Source organism: Chrysemys picta, unplaced genomic scaffold (assembly GCF_011386835.1).
Source record: "Chrysemys picta bellii isolate R12L10 unplaced genomic scaffold, ASM1138683v2 scaf1, whole genome shotgun sequence".
Lineage (NCBI taxonomy): Eukaryota > Metazoa > Chordata > Testudines > Emydidae > Chrysemys > Chrysemys picta.
The window spans coordinates 1,949,368-1,971,043 of record NW_027052708.1 but is presented as its reverse complement, the minus strand read 5'-3'; the positions used below and the strand labels follow the sequence as shown (position 1 = coordinate 1,971,043).

Sequence of the window (21,676 nt, the reverse complement as noted above, 5' to 3'; positions counted from 1 at the left end):
ATTTCTCCAGTGTAAGGGAAATCCCCAAAGAACCTACAGCTGCCACAGGGGCTTCCTTCAGCCTGTGCCACCTCTGCCTCACCTGCATGCTGGGGAGCTCTTGTGGAACCCAGCTCTGCATTGTGTACCCTCTGTGTAAGTCTCAGAATGCTCCCCTTCCTGCATTTTCTTACACTTAAAGAGGCAGTACTCAGAAAACAGAACCCAAGCTGCATTCTCCACAATAAATATGTATTTAAAAATCCAACTGCCGACACTAAGGATTGGGGAACTGACCTGACCTTCCACCCAAACTCACACCTAGCCTTCCTGCCAGTTCAGAAATATCTGGATAGCCATTTTCATTCTTGCTTGCCTCTATACTGGGCTCCAGTGACCACTGGAAGTGGTAATGCCTAAATGCTGTGAGACCAGCTCATCAGAAGCAAAGAGTACTTTAAATCTGCTGGCAAGCCATGCATATCCTAGTGCTCCCACGCACAGGGCTGTTCCACAGTGTGCTGTTCCCTGATCTCCCCTGCTTCAGAAGCCATGGTACCAAAGCTGTAGGATGGGCATTAATGCTGACTGTCTTAGCATTATCTTGCAGGTTTGCTGGGGCTGTTCTTCAGCTCGGCCCCCTCTCCCATCCAATGGTTGTTCTTTAGCCCAAACTTGTGGAGCCCCATGTGCACTCTGCTCATGTTATAAGGCATCCAGGGGCTTAGAGGAAGGGAGGGAGGCTCCTTTGACGTTGTATGTGAAATAACCTAACTTGAGCTGTTTTCACCCCATCTGAGTTTAGAAGCAGGGTTACAAAGATGATGTGGCCCAGGTTGTCTATCTGCTACTGAAAGGATTTACAATAAAAATACTGATAAGTCCAGTAAAAGGAAGCAGTTATTCTCTCCTCCAGAAAAGAATGCATTTTAATTATTGAAGTCCATCAATTAATTGATCTGCCCATTGTGTATTTATTCCTTTGTGGCTCCCTTAGAACAAGACTAGATACTGGAAATGGGGAAGGGTTTTGTTACAAAAGGAGAGGGTGGTTAATTTTTGACAGCAGGCAATGAGAAAGTTATGTTTGTATAATAGTCAAGTCACTCTCTGTGCCGTGGCTCACTCACCGGCATGTCATCACCTTTGTGAGAAGTGTCAATAAATATTACACAAGTACCTCTTTCTAAGCACAAAACTCCTACTGGGGGAATTCCCAGAGCCCCTTATAAAAGGGATTCCGCTGTCCTTTCTCCATCATATCTGTTTGCTGAGAAGATGAAGTGTGAAAACTTGGCTGTGCTGCTGGTCTTTCTACAAAATGCCATTGCATTGAATGCAGCCAGCACCATGCTCCAGAATGTGGTAAGATGCATATTATGACTTTCACAGGTTCTAATGTATTCCTTTTTCCTCCCGCTATTCAGGTTGGGAGAATATTTTAAAATTGAGGCAAGTTTTCAGATCTCCACTTGTTCTGTGGGCTCTCTGCATGTAGCAAGTGTAAAATATCACCTTTAATAAATGTCCTGGGACTTAATTATAAATTTGAAAACAAATTACACTGTTTTAAAAACAGCCAAATTCTGTTTTTGGTTAGGCAAATGCAACTCCCATTGAGAATCTGACTAGTTTAAATGCAAAATGCAAGTTGAAATTAATTAGCTGTGGTTTATACTTGAGACTAACTCAATCCAAAACCACAGATGCAAACACCCCTCATCCTTTGGAGTGTTCTAGATCTGGATTTAGATCTCAGGTTCATTTGCCCAGCACTTTGAAAACACAATGCACTATATGAGTTTTAGGTGATACTATCAATGCAGTCTCTTGGTCTAATAGGCCTTGTAGTGCTGGGACTTAGATAGTGAACTCAGCATCTAAGGGGAGGGAATGTTTTTCACTACAGCATCCTTAAGCAGTGGCAATTCCTGGTGGTAAGAATCAACGCTGAAGTGTAAATATATAATAAACTGAGGATGGGGGAATTTAGAATGTCAAGAATTTCTCATTATGCTCACCCTTGGGTAAACCATAATTTGTGCAGATATTTGTAAAATTTATGATGATCCTTGTAACTCGGCTGTTAATCACTATCAATCCCCCTGTACAACACGATCAGGGGGCCAGACCAATGGCCGCATACATCACCTTTTTGACAAGCTGGCACAAACTCCCCTGTTTTCTCTGAATCTATTTAATCAAGTGGCCTTTTTCCTGCCATCTTCCAGTTCCTCAGCTGTCCAAATGGCTGTTTTAGGGGCTGGGGGATGAGGGAGCAGGTGATGGGGATGCAGCAGCATGAGGCTCTGAACAGGTTCTTGGATGGAGTACGAGGAGGCCTGCAGAGGAAGCTGGCTAAAACTGGGGCTCCAGAGCACTGTCAGAATGGAGTTCTGCTTCAGTGCGGCTTTGAAGTTGTGCAGCTGGGGATGACTCCTGCCACGCAGAGCTCCTGCAGGAATGGAGCACTGCTCTTGTATGGCTGACTAGCAGCTACCTCTGTGTGCAAGCCCCTTCCTGCCCCACACGCCTTTAGTTTAATCACCCCATTTGATGCACAGTTTATCAAATGGTTTTGCAAGCACTGGAGATTGCCATGGTTCCCATTCGGTGGAGCTCGGCTGTGTACATTGGTGGGCTGCATCCCCGCGGTATAGTGTGTTGCAGGGCCGGCTCTGGCTTTTTTGCTGCCCCAGGCAAAAAAGCCTCCCCCCGCCCCCCGGCGGGGAGCGCAGCAGGGGAGGGCAGCGAGCACGGCTGCGGCCCTGCTCTCCCCGGCCGGCCGGAGCGCCGGGGCAGGGCGGAGAGCCCGGACGTGGCCCCGCTCTCCTCAGCCGGCCGGAGCGCCACCACCCTCCAGGTGCCACCCCAAGCACATGCTTGGTAGGCTGGTGCCTGGAGCCGGCCCTGGTGTCTTGTGCAGTACATGGGACCTTGATTACTGTAGACTCCCAGGGATGCATGTTGAGATTCAAGAGTAACATCCAATCTTGCCAGTGCTATGGAGGGGTAGGACCTGAAACCTTATTCCATAAGATGGCAGTGAGATGGTATATATTACTTGAACATGAATAATGCACATTGTTTTGGACAGACTGAGCATCTGCAGCCGTTCATTGATCACATGTAGCTTTTTTTTCAAGGGAAAGACTCCATGAAACAGCATTGTACCAGAAGAAACATTAACTGTCTCAGCAGTCAGTTGGAAATCCCAATCAACGTTAGAGCTGCTGGAGATGGCTCCTTTAAAATCAAAGTTTCAAAATATTGAGGAATCTGGACTGCTGTTTGGATGTTGGGAGTGGGAAAGGGGATCATGATAGTGAGTTGCATTGTAACAGGCGTTTGTTTCCTTTCCAGTCTACACCTTTCTCCCCTGTTGGAATAGACACTCTTAGAATAATTTTAAAAGTAGTTTGGTGGGTTTCTGATATTTAAATCCACTTTTTAAAAAGTTCTCAATTTAATAAATTAAGATCTAGATAAAGGGCAGTTTGTAATCTGTATCAGGGATTAAAAAAGTACCACAACCAAGCTAGCACAAATGGGGGCCTTATCAAAGGTAAGTACAATAACCATATTTGTCTGTTCGTTGGATATTTTCCTCTGCTCCTTTTTTCACTGTTCCTGCTAAGCAGAATGCAAATCCAGTAATGTGGGGAGTCTGAGGCTGACAATTTCAAAAGCACCTAAGGGACTTTTTTAATAGTGACCTAGGCCCAGATTTTTAAAAGCTATTTAAGCACTGCAGCACTCTGTTGTAATGCCGAACCAAGTTGGTGTCAATTCCCTTTTCAAAAGGATTTAGGCTTATAGGAGCGCAACTATAGGGGTTGTGTTAATCCAATAAAAAGCACAGTGTGGAACAGAAGCCTGTTTCTCTCACTTCATTAGAAGTGGACAAATTTAGTCATGGTACAAAACTACTTATAAAAACAATATTCAACAGCCAATATTTTATTATTTTTTTAACTCTAGCTGCCCCAAGTAAAAAACTTTGTTTATACCCCTGTGCGCTGATGGAGAGAGCAGTGATGCATGGCCATGACTCCACTCAGTACCCTGCAGTAGAAGGCATACCAGCTACTGCAGGTTGGGGGAGTTTTAAAGTCTTCAGCTCTCCTGTTTACCAGGGCTGGCTGAAAAATATCAAATGAAACATTCCCAGTGAGGAAAACAGGGTTTAGTCAAAATCAAAATTTTCCATGAAAATTGGTCTAATTTCTGTGGCTTCTTCCATCAGTGAAGTACAAACAAAACTTTGTAAGGTGCTTTGAAATTAATGGACTACAATCACTAAGTGGCCCTGTTGCAAAGACCATTAAAAGCAATGACTCCCTATAAGATTTAATATTTCCTGTTCTGCCATTTACTGACTCACTGTCTGATTTTAGAAAAATCACTTCACTTTCCTGTACCTCCATTTTTCCAGTGTTAAAATGGTTATAGTATTTAACTACCTCTATAGGGGTGTGGTGAAGTTTAATGAATTGATATAGGAAAATACTTTGAGTTCATAGGAAGAAATTATTACAACTTAATATTGACCCTGAATGCATTTATTATGATTACAGCTTAACTTTTCCCCTGCTTGGGGACTGCCAGTCCTTTGCTGTTGATTCCTAGTAGCATATTGACTATTTATTTGCTTTCTGAAACCAACTTGTTCTTACAGCCATTTGCCAATGTGACCGGCTCTTTGAATGACAATGGAGTGTGCCAATGCTCAGTGTACCTGCCAGACACCGTGTTTCCTGTGCAGAAGGTCGAGATTCTGGAAATCACAGCCCAAGTGCTTTCTGAGAAATTTGAAAGAGAACTTACTAAAGTAAGGATTTTTGGTTTTTATTTTTTTAAAAGCTGACCAGTCCTATTTTTAGTGAATGTGAAACAGTCCAACAGTCAGAACTTTGCAAGGCCTGTCTTCAAGCAACTGCAGTGAGGGGCATGTAAAAATCACAAGGAAAAGGGTGATTAAACATAAAATGTTCAATATTGTAGCATGTAAGCAGGGCCTTATAATATGAGTTTCGAGTATCCTCAGGCCTCATTCCTGGGCCTATAGGCACATGGTGTTCTTTGAGGGATGGAGGAAGCGCTTTGCTTCTCTTTATGAACCATGGAACAGTCTTGTTGGCCTGTAATTGCTATATACAGTTACAGAGGAAGCCATGATTCCTGCTCCCTCCTGTGGTACTTTTATGTAACCAGCATATGGGAGGGAATGATGGAAAAGAGCAAATGTCAGCTCAGCCCAGGCTGAAGCATGGGAAAAATCCACCACCTGACCCCCTCCATTCCCTTAACAGTTGAAAAAAATCAATTTTCTCTGTCAACATTTGATGCTCTAGCAATGACTACTGGATTATGCATTTTAGTTAAAGACCAACTCTTTACCCTTACACTACTTTCCTTCCTTGTTACAAGGATTCAGATCCATTCTCTTCTCTCCCCCCTCCCTCCCTCCCACCACCAAGAAAAAACAAAACAGGCAAAACCAGGGGACTACTGTGGTTTCTCAAGAGAAGGAGAACCTGCATTTGATTTTTGCTGGTAGATGAATATTCAGGGTTTAAATTAGGTGTCCTGGAGAAAGTGTTGGACGTCTCCAGGAGCCAGATGTCTTAAGAAATGAAGTGTCCTTGAATTCATCAGTAGAAAAGGCACATCAGTAAATTATAAATTCTAACTATAAATATTCATAGCTCTCTTCTTATCTGCTTTTGATTATACTAGATGTGCTGCATAAAACACAAAATGGGGGGGGGGGGGAGAATCCTATAGAAAGTATTTTCAGTTAAAATAATTCACTTTGAACTAACTAGAGCTAACAATGATACTCATTCAGTTGTCAGTAAAGATATATGAAGGGCAACTTGATAGAACTTGACTGATCACTTTAGGACAGTGGTTCTCAAACTATTGTATTGGTGACCCCTTTCACATAGCAAGCCTCTGAGTGCGACCCCAGTAAATTAAAAACACTTGTTTATATGTTTAACACCATTATAAATGCTGGAGGCAATGCAGGGTTTGGGGTGGAGGCTGACAGCTTGTGATGCCCTATGTTATAACCTCATGACCCCCTGAGGGATCCCAACCCCCAGTTTGAGAACCCCTGCTTTAGAAGGGATGTGGAACTTTTCATTAATGATCCATGAAAACATTAGGTATTTAAGGGCCCCAAAGTGCTCCATTGTGATCAGTAGCAAAATTTCAATTGCTTTCAAAAGGACAAGATCAGGTCTATAATTCCCATCCTGAAAATTGGACTAATTCTGCCAGGTCCTCCCAAATCAGAGGGGACTGAAATAAGACCCAACTGAAGCCAATCTCCTATTGAAGTGAAACTCTGCAATGGGAGTTTTGCTTAAGTAAAGACTAAGTACAGATGACAGGAGTTGGCTGACTTTTTTTTGCAACCCTGTAGCAATTTATTTATTTATTTATTTTAAGAAAATGGACTCTAGTGACCAGCTCCTCAGATGATGTCGTTTTCTTGAAGTCGGTGGAGTTGCGCCAGTGTATACCAGTTCAGGAACAGGCCCTCACTTTTCAACTCCAGTGGCAGATACCAAAAACAAATCTTGACGTAATCCGAGTTTCACTGCACTTATCATGTTGATGCTTTATAACACTGTTTGGCTTATCAGACTCAAGTTAGATATAGTGTGACAGATCCCCGATGTGATCCCAGGCAAAGAGACATCAGGTCAGAAATGAAAACAAACTGTTTAACTATGAGGGTGTTAAAATTTTGTAGTTAATTGTTTGTCTATAGAAAGAAAATACCAGGTATCTGAGTTGAAGTAAATTTAAATATATGGATGGGGCAGAAGATGCTATTATAAAATCAGTAGGAAATGAATTTCACAGATATTCTGATATTCAAAATCAGTAAAAACTGTAGGCTGAAAATATTTGGAGTAACTTTTTCATTTGTAATTTGAAACTTTACCAGAATAAAATTAACCTGTTTGACGAATGCAGGAAACAGCTCTTCCCAGCAGTGGAGAAGAGTATGGCTTTGTGCACCTCATTAGAAGTGAAGAATAGCAACTTAAACACAAGGGGAGAATGTGCCTTTCAGTGCTTTGACCACAATGCCCAGAACATGCTCACGTAATAAAAACAGGAAGAGGAAACACACCTACCCAACAGATGAAAACTATATTCAAGGCAGATTATTCTGTTGGAAATATTCCTCTTGATCTCTGCTTGGGTTATATGATATGCAGGTGGCATGCTCACCATGTGATCATGGAGGTCAGACTTGCCTGTGGCCAATGCACTTGCACATGCAACTTCTCAGAATTGCTTGCTCATGTCATTTCTATCCCCCTTTCCCTTCCCCTCCATCCTCTTTCATTCTATGCCTGCCTTCTGCTTCCTCATTCCTTCACTCCCATCCTCCAGCTGCATGCTGGAGGAGTGTCTGCTTGCATGCCAAGAAACCTGTGTTGATAAATACCAGTTTCAGGTAACTGCCACAATAAATGAACATTACAGATTTTTCTCTTTTCAGGCCCTTAGTGTGACAAGGCTTGCAAAGCAGGAGAAACTAGATAGGGATTATTCTTATGCATGCCTAAAATTGCCGAATTTTATTTCTTTAAGGGTGACATTCGTGCCTCTGCAGAGGTCCAGCACAAAGCTTATGCACTGCTCAAACCCCACTGCAAAGTTCTGAATGTGGGATGCATGGTGAATATTGATCTATACCCCAAAAATATAGTTCATGTACTAGATTTCTGAAATGGTGTGTTGGCCTGTTAGACGGGAGCAGATCATTTAGATACAGGCACAAGCTATTAAGGCAAAATGGGTCTAACTGCCAAGCAATAGAGCATCCATCTTGGGGGTCGGGGCGGCGGCATTCTCCTAGGTAGCCTGGCTGGCCAACTGGGGAAAAACAGTCTGAAGCAGAAGAAAGACTGGGCTTTGTAGCACACTCCAAACAGATTTGGCATATTTTTGACAACTAACTTCTTTTAAAAGCATTTGTTTTCTTTAAGTATGCTAATATTATTAGCAGTGGGATAGATACCCACATTCCTGAATGTTTGTGCCTTTGGTATAGGTAATTGCACATATCAATACTCTTTCTCTATATGGTTGCCAACTTTGTGCTCAGCAGTTTGCAAATGCATTTTTGTGCATGTGATGGTTTCATGTGCAAATCTTACATGCACAGTTTAGACACCAACCTTTAAACATCTTCTCCACAGAGACGTTTACTAGGGAAATCTCCCAGCTCTTAGTGTATTCTGAGTGCCTGGCTAATCACAGAAATCCATCTAAATCCTCTTCCAACAAGATGGATCGTGCTCTATGGCCTGGTCTTTGTTTGGGTGGTGGTAGGGTATTCTAGACATACCCTGTTTCCCCGAAAATAAGACAGTGTCTTATATTAATTTTTGCTCCCAAAGATGCGCTAGGTCTTATTTTCAGGGGATGTCTTATTTTTCAGAAATGAAAAATGCCTTATTATCGGTGGATGCCTTATTATCGGGGAGGTCTTATTATCGGGGGGATGCCTTATATTACAACGAGAGGCAAAACTGTAAGTAGGCCTTATTTTCGGAGGATGTCTTATTTTCGGGGAAACAGGGTACCTATTTACACCAGCTCAGGATCCATGGATGTTTGTATTGGAAGATCAGATTGGTTTATACTGGATAATCTCTGGAGATAACATAATTAGCACAAAAAATCCAAAATGTAATTTCTCTGCAGGATCCTCTCAAATCACATATTACTTATTAAGGAAGTTAAGGTCCAAAACAAGCAATAGGATTGCATTATTTTTTTGGTGTATTGCATCTGTCAGAGATGTGAAATATACGTCACACATCTGCTTTTTGGGTGTGACATGGCATTTCCAATTTGGTATGGCCTAGCCTGGATATCACAAAACAGCCGTAAATAATCTGGAGCTCACTCTTTTAACTTTACTGATATGCATGCCACATTGCTCACACCTTGGAAAAACAATTGCTACTCTGTAGTGTTCTCTCCTTTTCATAAAAGAAGCTAAGGGAAAATTATCCTCTCTTATGCTTACCACACAAGTCATCAGGTTTAAAAGATCATGCCAAATGAATATTAATAGTCAGTGCAAAAAACATTAATTCAGTGTTATGACTCTCATTGTAACATGATGGCCCTCAGTTACTTGGGATAAATTCTGACCTAAGGTATGTACACACTGAAATGCACATGGTATGTATCTGAGGGCCAAAGTTGGCACTCATTTTCTGTGTGCATATGGAGTTATCCAGATAATAGACTTCAAGACTTCAGTAAAGAAAATTGATAGGTAAGATCTTGTAGGAAGTCTAAAGGGTGGGGGGGAGTTCAGGAGAATTGTCAGTTTTTAAGAGAGACATTATTAAAGGCACAAGAGCAAACTATCCCAAATCATAGGAAAGCTAGAAGTATGGTGAGAGACAACCCTGGCTTAATCAGGAGATCTTCAAAGACCTGAAACTCAGTCAAACACAAGTGGAAACTAGGTCAAATTACAGAAGATGAATATTTATTTAAAAAAAAAAAGCATGAGGGGTCAAAATTAGAAAGACCAAGGCAAAAAAGATTAATCTAGCTAGGGACAAAATGTGTAACAAGAAAACATTTTCCAAATATATATGAAGCAAGAGGAAGACCAAGGACAGGAGAAGCCACAGCAATGTCTGAAGTGTTAATTGCCTTTTGGTTGATATTTTCACCAAAAAGTTAGCATGACTAACATAGTAAACATCTATGTAAATGAGGTAGGACCTTAGGCTAAAATAAGGAAAGAACAAGTTAAGAATTACTTGGACAAGTTTAGATGTCTTCAGGCTGGCAGGGCCTGATGAAATAAACCCTAGAATATTGTGACAGACCTAGACTGGTTGGGTACAGGAATCTGGTAGAGGAAAACATACTGGACACCGGATGAATAGTTTTCTGTTCCCTGAATGACCAGGGCAGGGGCTGTCCCAATGCAGTCAGGAAGGTACTAGAAGCAGTTATGTCAGGCAGACTCCATAAGACAGCTGGAACCAATTAAGAACAGATTAGAAAAAATCAAGGGAAACAGGCTACTCAGATCACCTGAAGCCTGTTTAGAACTGTCTGGGACTAGTTTAAAAGGATGCTCTTTCAGAGGGCTGGGTGGTAGGAACAGGGAGTAAGTAGGTGTGTAATGGGAAGACTGGGAGAAAGAAGGTGCACACTAAAAGCGCCAGAGGACAAGCATTGCCAGGGTGCTAGGAGGGTCTGTTTGGGGAAGTAGCCCAGGGAAGGGCTATAGCTCTGCTGGTATAGGAAAACTACACGTTATAGGTGCCATTAGGGTCCCTGGGCTGGAACCTGGAGAAGAGAACGGGCCCGGGTTCTCCCTCCCCGCCCCCCCCCCCCCCAACCCACCCCACGCCTCTACAAAAATGCTCCCTAAGTAGGAAGACAGGGACTAAAGAGGGTTCTTACATCAAACCCGTTGACTGGCCGATGGTGAAAGTGAGTCAGTAAGCTGTAACCCTTTCCTCTTGTTGGGGAGAGAGGCTACACTGAGGGTTACAGCAAACCTCTGAGGCAAGCCCTAACCACCTAGAAGCACAGGACCCCCTGAGGCAAAGCTGGAGCTCTGCCACAATAATGAACTGGCTGAAGATATCGCTGAGCCATTAGCATTATCTTTGAGACTTCATGGAGGATGGGAGAGATCCCAGAGGCCTGGAAAAGGGCAAATCTAGTACCTATCTATAAAAAGGGGAACGAGGACAACTCTGGCAATTATAGACCAGTCAGCTTAATGTTGGTAGCCAGAAAGACAATGAATCAATTTGTAAGCATCTAGAAGAAAGTAAGGTAAGTAACAGTCAACATGGATTTGTCAAGACAAAGGATGTCAAACCAACCTAATATCCTTCTTTGACAAGGTAACAACCCTCGTGGATGGTGGGGACACAGTAGGTGTGATATATCTTGATTTTTTTAGTGAGGCTTTTGTAAGTGTCTCGCATGACCTTCTCATAAGCCAAGTAGAGAAATATAGCCTAGATGAACCTATCATACAGTGGGTGCACACTTCATTCAGAGACTGGTTATCAATAGTTCATAATTGAGCTAGAAGGGCATATTGAATGGGGTCCTGCAGGGATCTGTCCTGGTCTGGTTTTATTCAATATCTTCATAAATGATTTGGATAATGGCAGAGAGAGTACACTTATAACGTTTGACAATATCAAGCTGGGAGGGCTTGCAAGTGCTTTGGAGGACAGGGTTAGAATTCAAAATCATCTTGACAAACTGGAGAAATGGTCTGAAATAAATAGGATGAAATTCAATAAAGACATATGCAAAGTACTACAGTTAGGAAGGAATAATTAATTGCAAAAATGGATATGACTGCTTAGGAACATGTACTGCAGAAAAGGATCTAGGGTTTATGTGGCATCGCAAATGAAATATGAGTGAACAATGTAATATGTTGCAAAAAACCTGAACATCATGCTGGGATGTATTAGCAGGAGTGTTGTAAGCAAGGCATGAGAAGTAATTCTTCCATTCTACTCAGCACTGATGATGCTTCAGCTGGAGTATGGTGTCAAGTTCTAGGCACCACACTTCTGGAAAGATGTGGACAAATTGGAGAGAGACCAGAGGAGAGTAACAAAAATGAAAAAATGATTAAAGGTCTAGAAACCATGACCTATGAGGGAAGATTGAAAAATTGGGTTTGTTCAGTCAGGAGACGAGTAGACTTGGGGGGGGGGGTGATCTTTTAGGTACCTGAAAACTGTTATAAAGAAGAGGGTGATAAATTGTTCTCTTTACTTCTTGTCCTGCCCTCAGTGGTTAATGGACTTAAATTGCAGCAAGGAAGATTTTAGGTTAGACACTAGAAAAAACTTCCTAACTATAAGAGTAGTTAAGCACTGGAATAAATTGCCTAGGGAGGTTGTGGAATCTCCATCACTGGAGGTTTTTAAGAACTGGTTAGACAAACATCTGTCAGGGATGGTCTAGATAATACTTAGTCCCGCCTCAGTGCAGGGGACTAGACTGATGACCTATTGAAGTCTCTTCCAGTCCTACATTTCTAGGAGTCTCTGTTTAATGGCTCCCCTCAGACTCAAAAAGTAGTTGTCACAGTTGTATAAAAAATTGTAACTTTGAAAAGAGAGTCCTCTTACCGTTGGTTTGCCTACTTAAACTAAGTCACTGAGATTCAGTAGTCAGACACATTATGTGCTTAATTGATTGTATCTGCCCTGCACAAGTATCGATGTACCATTGACTAAACTCCCAAAGACCTGCCCCAGCATGTACTGAGGTTCAGTGTATATCTTGGAAAGAATTATTTGGCGGAAGTCTCTTCTATGGCTGTTACAAAGCCTTGGTCAGGAGTCTGTAGGTGATATTACCAGGACAGTAGAACAGCAAAGCTCTAGTCTTAAAAAGTTGACCTGAGTACAGTTTTTCATTAAAAGGCCATTTCAGAGCTGTCCCCTTGATTAAAATAGATTAAAAAAAATTGTGACTGGGGCAAAACACTCTTAATTCATGTTAAGATAATGCCAAATTGATTTTTAAACCAACAAATTCATTTTAGGTCTGAGAATATGCATGAGCCGTTTCAGTCCAGAAGGTAATATTGAGGGAAGTGATAAGCACCTGAAAATTGGGGCTTATAATGGAAATGCCTTCTGACTCCAGAGTTGCTAATTTGACACAATAATATAATTCTATTTATTCTTGCTGAGAGATGCTGCTTAACCTTCTTGCCATTAAGGAAAAATGGGTACAATTTTAAGTCATGTAGGAGGAGGATTATATCTTTCCCAAGATGCAGGGCCGGCTCCAGGCACCAGCTGAGCAAGCTGGTGCTTGGGGCGGCAGATTGTTGGAGGCGGCATTCTGCCCTAGGGCGGCACGGCTGCTTTTTTTTTGTTCTGCTCCGGCCGCCCTGTAGGGGGCAGCGGCGCAGAGAACCAGAGCACCCTGCAGGGCAGTCCTCTTCCTTCCCTCGCAGCAGGCGGCAGGAAGCGGCGCAGCGGGAGGGGCCGCGTGGCAGTGCCCCTGCTGTAGCCCTGAGCACCCCCTTCTCTCTCTCTCTCTCTCCCGCCCGCTCCCTCCTCCTCCCCCCCCTCAGCTGGTCCCCCTGCTCCTGCTCTGGCCGTGCCGCAGGTGGTTTTTTTTGCTTGGGGCAGCCAAAAAGCCAGAGCCGGCCCTGCCAAGATGTTCCATTTGTATGGAACTCTAATTTTCAGAGACTGCTTGACATTCTCCTTGACAATGTTTGCACCGTGACCTTTACATTAGTAGATACATGTTCAAAAGTATATTTATCCAGCCATCTGTTTAGTGGTTCCACATCTGAAGAGGCTGCTGTGCAACAGTTATTCTACCTAAAGGCTAAAATAACTGTCACCTCAACTGGCCTTCATTTAAATCAGTTTCTGGATGGATGGATGGGATTTGTAATAGTGCACTGTGCTAAAATAACCCCTTCTTCAGGGGACTCAATTAGTTCTGATGCATAGAAGATTGAATACTATTTGGAGTGTGGAGGCCTGACCAGTGCCCACTGAAGTCAACAGAAAGTCGTCTTAGACAAATTGGTGGATTTTTTTTGTTTGTTACTTTTTCAGCCCCAGAGAGTACATCTACACAGCAGTGAGTCTCCAAGCTCAGGTCAACAGACTTGGGCTTTGCATTATGTGCTAAAAATAGCTGTGTAGGTGTTAAGGTTTAGGCTGTGGCACAGGCTCTGAGGCCTAGGGAGGGGGATATTCTTAGCACTGTCAACTGGGGCTCAGAGACTCGCAACCATGCGCTGTGTAGACATTCTTCATGTACATCACTTCTCTGAAATAATCACTGCAGGTTTCCTGGTAGAATCTTCCCCCTGAAATTCTATATAATCCTGGATAAAGTTAGCTCATAGAGGGAACATTAGTGAGTGTAAGCGGGTGGCTTGACCTGTACAGGCTGGAGGGCCTGGGATTAACTCTCCCTGAGATTAACCTTTTTTGGGGCTGGCACCAAACATATTTGTGGCTCCCAACGGGAGCAACAGAGGATGGAGTGGGGAGGTTGGTCCCCGGAGTGAGGCGCCGGCTGGGCCAATGGGGCATGGTATGGTGGGGGAGGCTCTACTCTGCCCAGCCCAGTTCAAGGGCACTTTTCACAAACCAGCAGTTGCCAGATGCACACTGGCCCACGTGGCCCTGTGCTGCCAGAGTGCCCCTTCCCTTTGGGGGCGGGCCTGGGCAGTGCCCCACAGCCCCCTGCCCAACACCACCTCACTCCCTAGGCCTAGCGTCCCCTGGACCTGCTATGCCCAGCATCCCCCCACAACCTCCCCACAAATGCACAATGCCCTGCACACCACCACCCTGCCCAGTGCCTCCCAACCCCCACCACAACTGCCCACCCCCTCCCACCCACAGCCCCCCACTACTGCCCAGAACCCCCACACAGAACCCCAAATCACACAGATCTCCCCCACCCATTACTGCCCAGTACCTTTCCCCACAGTCCCACCACCACAACACATTTCCCCCCACCCCCCCCGGCCACATTCACTGACTCTACCGGGAGGTGACTGTCAGCTGGGCTGAGCCAGCAGCATGGTCGAGGCTGGTTCCGTTCCCAGGGTGGGGAATTGCGCCGGCCCCTCGGGAGCGGCTCGCTCAGCCAGACAAGGGCCCGCCCCTGCCTGGGCTGGGTCCCTCAGGACCCTCTTGCCTGGAGGGGCCCAGCCAAGCCCCGCCACTGGCTCCTCATCCCAAACTGGCCAAGACTGGTCAGAGCCAGAGCTGCACTGGGGTCTGGCCAGGTGGTGGAGAGGAGAAGGTGGGTGGGGCAAGGGGTCAGAGAGGAGTGGGCAGGGAGGTGGAGGGGCTGGGAGAATAGAGGAGTCAGCAGGCTGGCAGGACCTCAGGGCAAAGTGCAAACAGAGCAGGCTGGGATGGGGGCCCTTTTGAGCATGGGCTGGGCCCATGGCACTGTTGTAAACTCGGTATTGCTGTGGCTAGCCAGCCCTGATTACTGAAGGAGGCACACCTGACAGGGATCAGGTGATTCCCCCATAAAGAGTAGCTGGAAGCTGAAGTGAGGGGAGAACTCAGGGAGAGCAAAGACTGCTGGGAGTGAGGAGGCTCCAGGAGAGTCCTGGGATTTGTGACTAAGGGTTTATTGGCACCAGTGGTGCCCAACCTTATTGCACAGGCGTGCCACATAATCTGTTTGGCCCACAAGGTTTCTACATATTTTAATAAGATTTAAAGTCACTTGTATTGATTTATATTTGAAGTTCAGCTGGTTTTGTATGTATTCAGATAGGTTGTTTCTGTGTTCGATATTGTCTATTTACATGTGTAAACTAAAATGATGTAAACATGACGAAAAAACGCTAATGAATCGGCCATTAGTATATTGTGTTGAAGCAGACTGCAGGCTTTATGAAATGCTCTGGTGGGCTGTGTATGGTCCACAGGCCATAGGTTGTACACCCCGAGCTACACTGTCCAGCAGTTTGGACTGCGGGGGTGTGAATAGCCATGCGCACCAAGATGCTGCATTGTAACTCACTCATGTTGATACTGCAGGTGCAACCCATAAGGTTCCTAGTTTGCCTTCATGTAATCCTCTTCAAACAGGACTACGTTAATGTGAAGAAGGAACCTCCTAGTTCAAGTCCCTGGCATCCACATGGGGGAGTTACAGAGCAGCACTTTAGTGCACCCTGCAATCCGAACTGCAGAGCGGTATAGATGTAGCCAAAGATTCCAGCTAGGAAGTGCTAGCAGTAGCCTGCTAAGGCAAGGGAGACCCCAAGAGAACAGGGGAAAGACAGCAAAAGCTCTCCAGGCAGGGAGGCTTGGGAGCAGGAAGAGAAGCGTTTGCTTGTTGGACTTTAATTTGGGACTCTGTTTTATTTGTAGTTTATTTTTTGTGAATAAACCCAGGCCCCAAGGAGGGGTATTTTGAGCCTAGAAAAAGAGAGTGGAGTCTGCATAAGGGGCCCTTGTGGGGGAAACAGAGGCTGGTGTTGCAGGGTGACTTCTGGCCATGAGGGCTTGCTCACAATGTGGTTGCCCTTGTTACAGTGCGGAATAAAGTGAAGGTTATGAATGAAATTCTGCCCTCAGTAATTCACATGCAGTCCCAGTGGGATTGCACAGATGTAAAGAAGATGTCAAACATGCCTGTTACATTTGCTAAACTGAACTTGAAAATTTGCTTGGGTTTTTTTTTTAGGTTAGCCAATATACCAAAGCAATTGAAATGTATGAACAGAAAATCCGAAACCTAACCATCAAAGTGGAACATATGGAGTTGACCAGTGTTTCTTACAGTGAGTTGGACTTTCAGTTGCTGAAACTGGAAATCAGTGAAATGGAGAGACTGGTCACTCAGCTGAAATCCACACTTGTTGGAAGCAATGTGATTGTTGAACAACTATACGTGGAGGTAAAGTATGAGGGTTCTTCTGCCATTCAGAAACATTCAGTTCTCTGTTACTCCAGTGAAATTTGGAATGTCTCTACTATTGTCAGTGGAGTTAAAGCAAATCTTGGCCGTAAGCATGTGTCAAGGCTGGATCCCCACTTTGAACTTTAGGGTACAAATGTAGGGGCCTGCATGAAAACTTCTAAGCTTAACTACCAGCTTAGCTCTGGTTCTGCTGCCACCATTTCAATGGATTCCAGTCCTGGGAAACCTTGAAAAACCTTCACCAAATCCCTGGTGAATACAGATCCAAACCCCTTGGATCTTAAAACAAGGAGAAATTAACCATTCCCCTCCTTCCTCCCACCAACTCCTGGTGAATCAAGATCCAAACCCCTTAGATCTTGAACAAGGAAAAATCAATCAGGTTCTTAAAAAGAAGGTTTTTAATTAAAGAAAAAGGTAAAAATCATCTCTGTAAAATCAGTATGGAAATTAACCTTACAGGGTAATCAAACTTAAAGAGCTCAGAGGACTCCCCTCTAGTCTTAGGTTCAAAGTACAGCAAACAAAGATAAACACTCTGGTAAAAGGTACATTTACAAGTTGAGAAAACAAAGGAAAACTAACACGCCTTGCCTGGCTATTTACTTACAAGTTTGAAATAGGAGAGACTTGTTTAGAAAGATGTGGAGAACCTGGATTGATGTCTGGTCCCTCTCAGTCCCAAGAACGAACACACTCCCAAACAAAGAACACAAACAGCCTTCCCCCCCACAAGATTTGAAAGTATCTTGTCCCATTATTGGTCCTTTAGGTCAGATGCCAGCCAGGTTACCTGAGCTTCTTAACCCTTTACAGGGAAAAGGATTTTGGAGTCTCTGGCCAGGAGGGATTTTATAGTACTGTACACAGGAGAGCTGTTACCCTTCCCTTTATAGTTATGACAGCATGTTAGCATGTTTCTTCATATATGGCAATTTTTATCATTTGTGTGACTAAAAGCTAAAGTTCTTCAATGCTGCTATATTAAATAAATATACTGTCTACATTATCAGAATAAATATTAATTTATGAGCACCCATGTCTAAAACCTTCTGTGCTCCAACAAATATAATTTAAAACTTAACTTATTAGGGTAGTGACCCAATCAATATAAAATCAAGAACCCTTTCCCAATATTAAATAAATCAAATTTTCAAAATTGTTATCACTCATTCACCTGGAGTGAATAATTGCTTTTGATGGTAAGTAAAATATCATTAGTTTCTTCACTGTCTTCACAGTTTTCTTGTAGTTACACACTAGCTTGAGACCTGATGTTCATGCTAAAACTTATTCTTGGGAACATTTCCTAAAACTTGTTTTGCGGCACCTTTTTTGAAATGATAAATCCAGCCTAAAATGTTTGTGAAATAAAGATGACTGTAATTTAAAGTCATGCTGAATTTTTATTTCTCTAGATCAAGAATCTGACTCTCATGGTAAATGATCTGGAATCATTGGACAAAAACAATATCCTTGCAATCCATCGAGAAATTGTAGCTCTCCAGAATCGATTGAAGGAATGTGAAAAACATAGAAATCAAACCACTACACCCTCCTATTTCCCACCAGGTAAGCATTCTGTGTATAAATCACATGAGGAGGGATGGGAGAAGTAGGAAGAAGACTGAGTTAAATGAAATGAAAATAAAGCACAGGTCTTGGGAAATTTGCCAGACATGTACTAACCTCTCAGCAACAGGCTGATATGAAAGATGAGGGCAGGAAACAAACACTTTCACATACTCTTACTGTTCTCTTTTAAACCCTGTTATAAGCCTAGCCTTCACAGCCTCCTCAGGCAAGGACTTCCACAGATTGCTTGTACGCTGTGTGAAGAAGAACTTCCTTTTATTTGTTTTAAACCTGCCCATTAATTTCATTTGGTGGCCCCTAGTTCTTATATTATGGGAACAAGTAAATAACTTTTCCTTATTGACTTTCTACACACCACTCATGATTTTATATACACCTCTACCCCGATATAACACGACCCAATACAATATGAATTCGGATATAACGCGGTAAAGCAGTGCTCTGGAGGGGCGGGGCTGCATGCTCTGGTGGATCAAAGCAAGTTCAATATAATGCGGTTTCACCTATAACACAGTAAGATTTTTTTGGCTCTCAAGGACAGTGTTATATCGAGGTAGAGGTGTAGTACAACAGTATGAAAAGTAATGTTTTCCCTTCTTTCAAACTCTTTTGGTGGTAAAATGCAGCTTTTCTATTAGCTCTGATCATGGATAACTTCAGTGAAAGTGATCTGTGTCTTGTCAGTGTCACTCTACTTCTGCTTGGAAAATTTAAGCAGCAGCTGATGCACTGGAGCTGTTTGTATGCAGACTCAAGAAGACAACATTGCATAGTTTACATTTGATTAATATGCAGAAACTTATTCTGAGCCATAAAGGCTAGAATCTTAGCGTGAAATCCTAGCTCCATTGAACTCAGTGGGAGTTTTGCCAGTATCTTCAATGGAACCAGGTTTTCACTCCATGTGGTTTTTTTGTTTTTTTTTTCTAAAGGAAGTTTAAATTCTGTAGCAATTAATAGCTTTCCTTAAGGGAAAGCTTTCCAGTCACTAATGAGTAGGCAAGAGGATTTTTCAAGCAATGTTACTCCCTCCCTTGTATGCATTTTTATGACTTCTGCTTTAGAATAATTTGGCAAAAAGAAGGTATTAAAATGTTCATAATACAATGGGGGAAGAAGACTGCTTTTTCACCTGTACCTAACAATTTGGCTAGCAAATCAGAGGTAAACCAGACTAATAACAAAAAGTTTGGAGAAACCTTTGAACAAAGCAGAGCACTTTTCACTGTACAGATAGTGCACATCTATTACCTACCAGCACTTGCCTCCTACCATCTTCAGGTCAGTTATTTCAAGCTTCCCATTAGCAGGAGAGAGGAACTGGTGGAAATACATTCTTCCCTTTGTGGCCTCTTCAGGGCTTGCCAGCACTGCAGGCAGCCAGTGCAGTTTGTCTCTGATAGGAAAAATGAACAGCACCTTCTTGTTGGGTCAGATGATGCGGGGAGGGGAAAATACACTGCTTAGGAAAGGCTTACCAATGGTTCAGTGGAAAGTGTAGGGTTTAAAAAGCATTTGAACGGCACTTCATTGATTTATTGAGGGTGATGGTGTGAAGAGAGAGGCTGCCTCTTCCTTGACATGCCTGAGAACAAGTCTTTCTTACAGTTAAAAAGTGTTAAATCCTTTAACAATAGTGCTGTGCTCAGCAGATGTATGTGAGAGGAGGAGGAGGAGGGGCTCATTTCAGCATTGGTGGACCTCTTTCTGGTTGACTTGAATGTGGCATGCCTGCAGAGCACAGCAGCTTTCTTAGCACCGGGAATGACACGGAAGGCCAGATCCTGAGCTGGCATAAGTTGCCATAGCTCCATTGATTTTGGTTGGACTATGACCATTTATACCAGTTGAGGACCTAGCCGAGTACTTTTTGGATTGTTTCTGGGTGCAGTTCCCCCATTGGCACAGGAGCTGAAGAAGGCTCCTAGTGCAATGGAACCTCGGTGGTTCTCATGTTTGGGGCGGGGGGGTGAAGCTGTGGAGAGGCCATAGGGAGGGACTCTGTCTTGTGCATGGTAGAGGTAAGTTGCCACCAACTTCAGATAGCTCAAAACAAGGCTTGGTGGCAATCTGGAAGCAGGGTGGGATTGTGATTTCTGGGTGTGCTATTAGGTAGATCCAGTGATGATAAACCATGCTGAAGGGGAGTATATCAGTGCCATGGTTCCTACTCCAGCCCAGGACTGGAATAGCAACTGTGGAGAGCCTGGAAATTTGCCAGTCTGTTAGAAGTGGAGGTGTACTACTGTGGAGTAGTACAACAGTACTACTACTAGTGTGTAAATACCTAGATAGAGAGACAGATTCAGATCCTCAGCCAGCTGTATAATTGCCCACACAAAGCCTGCTTAGCCTGACTTTCTGTGCATAGTGTGGAGGGAAGGAAGGGGAGCAGATGAAATGCACTTTGCCGTGGGCACAATCTTTCATTTCATGTCATATTGTTCAAACCTTTCTACAGAAACAGAGTCCAGTGTCACCTTTGGGCATATGCCCAAATAAATGTTAGTCTTTAAGGTGGCACCGGACTCCTCGTTGTTTTTGTGGATACAGACTAACACGGCTACCCCCGATACTTAAAACTTTCTACAGTGACTGATTGCACACACAGTACAGTCCATTTCCTTAACAGAGAGAAAGTGGGAGGGAGAGGTTGCTGTTTGAGAAAAGGGGGCGAATAAGTGAGTTTGTTGGATTTCCTGGATGGGTCCCTTTGGAGGCAGTGCATGGCTGCTCACACTAGACTACCAACACTCCCTAATGCCTTTAAGTGGTTAGGCACAGTTTTCCATACATTTCCTCCACACCCTTGATTCCTGTCAAACTACTTCCGGCTCGTACTATATTTATAATATTTGTATTGCACTGACCCTTTGTCCTGTTTTCAGATCTGTTCCCCGCCCCCCCCTTCATATTTTGGTTGGGTAAAGTGGACTTGGGAAAGCCTGAAAAACTCCTAACTTGTCTAGGGAGGGTTTAATTAAAGTTACTCGCTCTTGCAGTACTTTGGAATACAGCCCCTCAAACACTGCATCTCAAGGTGCTGCTCACTGACATGTTGTGTAGAGAGAGCAAGTCTCTTCTCAAGCAACCTATCAGAAAGAAATTACTGTTCTCCATCTAGCCTGCTCTCTGACTGCAGTTTTCTAGTGCATGGCCTACTCAAGATAGGATTCAGTAAATTTTTTTATAATAAAAACTCATTACTTCTACCATGCATGCAACAGTTTCCAGCACCTCTGTCACTAGTTACTGCCCCAAATCGGCAGATTTCGTGCACTCCCCCATATAAGTAAAGCTGGGATGTAGGAACAGAAATGGCTATGGTCTGGCTATCTTTTGCAGGTAATGTAGTGGTGCCAGTTATTTGAAATGTCAATGACTTAATTATGGATATGCCAATTTAGGGCTGGACATTTCCATGGTGTTTGTACAAACACAGGCCCACTCCAGCAATCTGACCCAGGTGGATGGATCCCTGTTCCCCTGATATCAGTGTGAATCAATATGGGTGTAAGGGTCTGCCTGCATGGGTCAGATCACAGGACTGGGACCAAAATGTAATATGTTCCCTTCCCCAGGGAACTTACTATTTCTGGGGTGGATG

The 21,676-nt window shown here is 43.6% G+C and overlaps 2 protein-coding genes across 6 annotated transcripts in view; one reads left to right on the top strand and one right to left on the bottom strand.

Moving 5' to 3' along the window:
* The window catches only part of LOC135977481 (deleted in malignant brain tumors 1 protein-like), a 723,293-nt gene that overhangs the window by 393,823 nt on the left and 307,794 nt on the right, over nucleotides 1–21,676 (bottom strand). The window lies entirely within an intron of this gene.
* LOC135977486 (olfactomedin-4-like) overlaps nucleotides 1–21,676 on the top strand; it is a 689,021-nt gene that overhangs the window by 660,545 nt on the left and 6,800 nt on the right. The window contains exons 1-4 of one of the 2 annotated variants that reach the window (XM_065578759.1): nucleotides 1,039–1,344; nucleotides 4,658–4,810; nucleotides 16,237–16,449; nucleotides 17,892–18,045. In XM_065578759.1, coding sequence (XP_065434831.1) covers nucleotides 1,258–1,344; nucleotides 4,658–4,810; nucleotides 16,237–16,449; nucleotides 17,892–18,045 — 607 coding nt within the window. In that variant the 5' untranslated portion in view covers nucleotides 1,039–1,257. Of the gene's footprint in view, nucleotides 1–1,038; nucleotides 1,345–4,657; nucleotides 4,811–16,236; nucleotides 16,450–17,891; nucleotides 18,046–21,676 lie in introns of those variants that run through there. The other variant, XM_065578760.1, reaches the window with a different exon arrangement.